Genomic DNA, 4,504 nt, shown 5'->3' on the forward strand with positions numbered 1-4,504 from the left:
GGTGTCCCAGGGTGCCGGGGTCTGAAGGCAAGGGTCTCAGGGAGCTAGCACTCACGGAGCAGCAGGATGACACTGGCCAGCACGATGACCAGAGCACTCAGGCTGATGCCCGCGCCCCCAGTCCTCAGGGCAGCAGCCCCTGGCAGGCAGGTGCCGTCCGGGCTGCAGCGGCACACGGTCACGTTCAGGGGCTGCTCGCGCTGCTGGGGAGGCTGCCCTGAGTCTTGGAGCAGCAGGCTGAGGCGGTGCAGCCCCTCCTGGACCTGGTGACGTAGCCGCAGGCGCGCATGGCTCACTGTGGAGAGTGCCTGAGGTCAGCAGGCTCCTCCCGGACTGGCCATGTCCGCTCCATGTGCCGTGGGGATCATGGAATGATGGGTCTGTTTCCCTTCTGCCCACTGGGCCTGATAACTAACCCCTGCCCCCTGCCCCGCCTGAGGATACCCTCAGGTAGGAACACGTGTTGGGTGCCCCCCCAGGTCCCAAGGCTGGACCCTCAGGGTGGGGGAGGGTGGAGCTCACTGTTAATCTGGCTGAGGCTCCAGTTCCGGGCCAGCTCTGGAAACCTGGGGCTCAGCTGGAAGTGGAAGGGGGCCCCATGGGGTGGCAGGTCCTCATCTGTGGCACTGAGGAGAAGGCCAGAGCCTTGGTCTGGCTTGCTGCACAGGCTTCCAGAAGGTGGGGACAGCTCAGGGGCATGATCGTTGACCTCCAGGATCTCAATGGACAGGGTCCCAGTGGCTGTGCAGGGCGGGGAGGCTGCAGGCAGAAGAGGCCTGGTGGGTTCCTTGTCCCTCCTGGAGCCCACTGCCCACCTACAAGTCTGCTTAGTGGAAGGCCAGCTCTTAATCCTTGGGCAGCAGTGGGGACACCCAGCCTGGGCTAGGAAGCCTTGGAGCCCAGGTGTGGGCTCGGTGCTCACCATCGTCGTGGGCCAGGATGATGGCCCTGTACCAGCCGTCCTTCAGGAAGGGGGACGCTGGGCTGAGCACACGCCGGGTCTGGACCCAGCCCGTGGCTCCATCTACTTGCAGCCAGTCCTCAGGGTCATAATCCTTGGAGTAGCTGTCAGCCAAGGAGGGCAGGAAGGGACAGGGTGACCCTGAGCCTACACAGGACACCCTCCAGAGGTGTGGTCACCCAGACACACACATACATACATCTTCCCCATGCACATGCACACGCGCGTGCGCACACACACACACGCACACACACACACACGCGCCTTTGAGGCCTTAAGCTGGTGTTTTCTATTCCAAATCACAGATGAGGAAACTGGCTCAGGAAGGCAGGTGAGCTGCCCGGGGTCCCATGGTGACTGAGTGACACAGTATCATATCCATAAGATTCAACCCATGGGCACCATGGAGACAGACACAGATAATGCAGGGCCGGGCCGGGGTTGAAATCCAAGATTTCAACCAGGGCCAGTCCCATGAGAGCAACCCTTGCCAGAATGAACAGGGCCGGGCACTCCGAAGCTGGCCAGAACAGACAGTGGCCATGTCAGTGTGCAGTGTGCCCAGGCCTGCCCTACGGAACAAGGTCGCACCAATATGCACACACGTGAGCCTTGAGACTCCCTGGGCTGTCAGGGACACACACAGGTGAGCCCTCCACACTCTGACCAGGGCCCTGATGGGAACCCTCCAGGCACAGGGGCCGGGGTACCCTCAGCTGTGCTCCCGGCCTCAGCAGGGAACCAGGGAAACGGAGGAATGGGGCCATCAGCTCCCTGTGTCTCACCCCCAGGGCCCCTGGCGCAGGGGCAGTGAGGTCACCTGAGCCTCTGCAGCTGCTGCGTGTCAGGGTCTTGGGCAGAAAAAGCGGCCACAGGAGTTCCCGGGGCTGCCCCCTCGGCCAGGCTGGTCCGCAGTGGGTTCTCCTGGAACACGGGCGCCTCGTTCACGTCCTGCACTTGCACTCTGACCCAGGCCTGGCCCCGCTCGGGCCTGGAGGCCACCGCCTGCAGGGGGGCCTCGTTCCGCACCACAACTCTGAGGTCATACTGGTCACAATTCTCATAGTCCAGAGGCTGAAGGGTGGGGGGAATGAGAAGGAAACAGAGCTGGTAACCTGCTCAGGACTCCAGCCCCCACTCACGTTTGGGCACCTGAGCTACGGGGCCTACGGGGCCAGGAGAGGCCTCCACGGTGGTGCTGCTGACCCCTGGGGTGGTCCTTGGCGCCCCCTACTCTCCTTCTCCTTTACGGCCTTGGAAAAATAAAAATTACACGGGACAGAAAAGGCACAAGGAATAATGTAAAAACGATAAAATAAATACTTATCTCTCAAACTGAATTTGTTGGGTGCCGTGTGGTCAGTTTTATGTGTTGCTTGGTCGGGTGGTCCCCCCCAGTGACTGAAGCAAACACTCATCTGGATGTTGCCAAGAAGGTATTCGGTAGATGTGGTTAAATTAACTTCTATAATCATCTTGCTTTAAAGAAAGAAGATTATCCGGGACCATCTAGGTGGGCCCCATCGTAGTTGAAAGTCTTTAAGAGCAAAACAGATCTCTGAGGAAGGACTTCTGCCTCAAGACTGCAGCACCAGCTCCTGAGTTGCTGGCTCACCCTGCAGATCTCAGACTGGCCCAGCCGGCCTCCATAATGGCGCGAGCAAGTGTCTGGGAATAGATGTCTTCACATACCAATATCTAAATATATCTACATCTCTACACGTATATATACACGTGTGTGTACATGTATCTCTTACTGGTTCTCTGGTTTCATATCTGGCTGATGCAGGTGCCGTCTGTATTCATACACACTGATCACACACGTAAGGTGGCAGCACGCTGTAAATCACACACAGGCTTGCGGGAGTGGCCCTGTTGCCCTGTGGTCAGTGCGGCCTGAGCCTGCAGTCCCAGCACTGCCCACCCTCTTGGCTTTGTGCCTCCCTCTGCTGTCTCCTGAAGATGCACGGAGGGTCCAACTGGGGTCTCAGGGTGTGGGGAGAGGTGTCCTCCTCAGCTCTGCCCGTGGCAAGACCTGGGCACGGGGAGCCGTGCACCCTGCTCACCTTCACCACAGATAGCACGCCCTCGTTGGTCTTGGGGTCTGTGCGGATAGCAAACTGTCCATCGGGGTCGCCCTCCAGGATGGTGAACCTGGCCACCCAGTTGGGTGAGCCTGGCAGGTCCCCGTCCTCCACCTCAAGCCGCCCCACGTCAACTCCGCTGACGGCCTCTGTGGCTTCCATGAAGAACTGCAGGAGACCACCCTGGTTACCTCCGGGGTTGTTGGGGTGGGGACGCCCTCCCTCCCTCCCTCCTGGCTAACTCTGCTGCCTACCCACTGGGGGTGTCTTCCCAGGTTTGTCTGCCTTGGGAGTCACTGTTCCCCCAGGGGCCCCTTGAGTCCCTCTCTGTAGGAACAGCTCCCAGCTGCACAAGGGCTTGGGGGAGACACAGAAGGGGTATCTGGAATGTTTCTCCCAGGGTCTCTCTCCTGGCTCTGCCTGATTCTGCTTACCGCTCACAAGCACCACCTTCGTTGACCCCCAACTCAGGTCTCTGTGGTACTTGTGCAGGACTCCTTCCCCAAAGCACCCAGCCGCCCACCCTCCCTGCTGGGCCTGAGGAGGGAAGGTCATCCGTAGCAGGGGCTGAAGGGGGTGGGGACAGTGGTGGCACCTCATCCCTGGTGAACCCAGGGGCATTGTCATTGATATCCTCAACAGTGATGATGGCTGAGGCGGTGGCGGTCAGGCCATCTCCAGACATGTCCGCCACCTGCAGGGTCAGATTGTACACGGCGACCACCTGGGGGGATGGCAACATGGGGTCAGGAGACAGGGTGGGAACAAGGCCAGGGCTGGCCGGCTGCTGTAGGGCTGGGGGCGGGGCAGGGCAAGGAGCAGGCCACCTGTGAGCTCAGCCCACACAGGCGAGCCCTGTGGGCAGCAGAGTCCCCTGCTCCAAGCACCAAGTGACTCCAAGCACCCTGCCTGCTCCTAAGCTCTGGGGCAAAATGTGCTGCCTGGCCTCTCAGGGTCTGACAGCACCACTGTCAACCTCTGACTCTGCCCCAGTACAAGAGGGAGCAAGAGATCAGGTACCAAGTCAAATAAACGTATGCGAAGCACCTACTGCATGCCGGGCACGGAGGGGCGCCGATGAGCTGGGTCCCTGCCCTGGGGCGTGGCAGAGAGAGAGAGACAGATGGAGACCACCTAACACAGCGAGGGCCCAGACAGAGCCACACAGGTGGCTGTGGAGAAACCAAAGGAAGCTTCCCAGAGGTGCCAGTACTGCACGGAAGCCCAGCGGTGACAGGCAGCAGTGGTCCCAGCTGCTCTGTCACTCCAGAGCACGAGTGGCTGCTGTGGGGCCTGAGAGGTGAGGGGATGGCCCTACCCCAGGTGACGAGCCTGAATGCTGAGTAAGGTAATAAGGTAGGGAGATTTTTGGCAGAAAACATGCCGAGAGTGTGTCAGGGACAGGTGCCATGCTGAGGGCTTTTCACACCCTCTCTCAACCTAACTCCACAAGCACACA

The 4,504-nt window shown here is 60.1% G+C and overlaps 1 protein-coding gene across 1 annotated transcript in view; it reads right to left on the bottom strand.

Annotated features, from left to right (window-relative positions):
- CDH15 (cadherin 15) overlaps positions 1-4,504 on the bottom strand; it is a 20,800-nt gene that overhangs the window by 2,787 nt on the left and 13,509 nt on the right. Inside the window, exons 5-10 of the mRNA XM_023537702.1 lie at positions 3,641-3,872; positions 3,028-3,213; positions 1,782-2,035; positions 923-1,065; positions 523-759; positions 46-295 (exon numbers count right to left, since the gene is read on the bottom strand). Coding sequence (XP_023393470.1) covers positions 46-295; positions 523-759; positions 923-1,065; positions 1,782-2,035; positions 3,028-3,213; positions 3,641-3,872 — 1,302 coding nt within the window. The remainder of the gene's footprint in view (positions 1-45; positions 296-522; positions 760-922; positions 1,066-1,781; positions 2,036-3,027; positions 3,214-3,640; positions 3,873-4,504) is intronic.

This window comes from Pteropus vampyrus, unplaced genomic scaffold, assembly GCF_000151845.1.
Source record: "Pteropus vampyrus isolate Shadow unplaced genomic scaffold, Pvam_2.0 Scaffold196, whole genome shotgun sequence".
NCBI classification, from domain to species: Eukaryota; Metazoa; Chordata; class Mammalia; order Chiroptera; family Pteropodidae; genus Pteropus; species Pteropus vampyrus.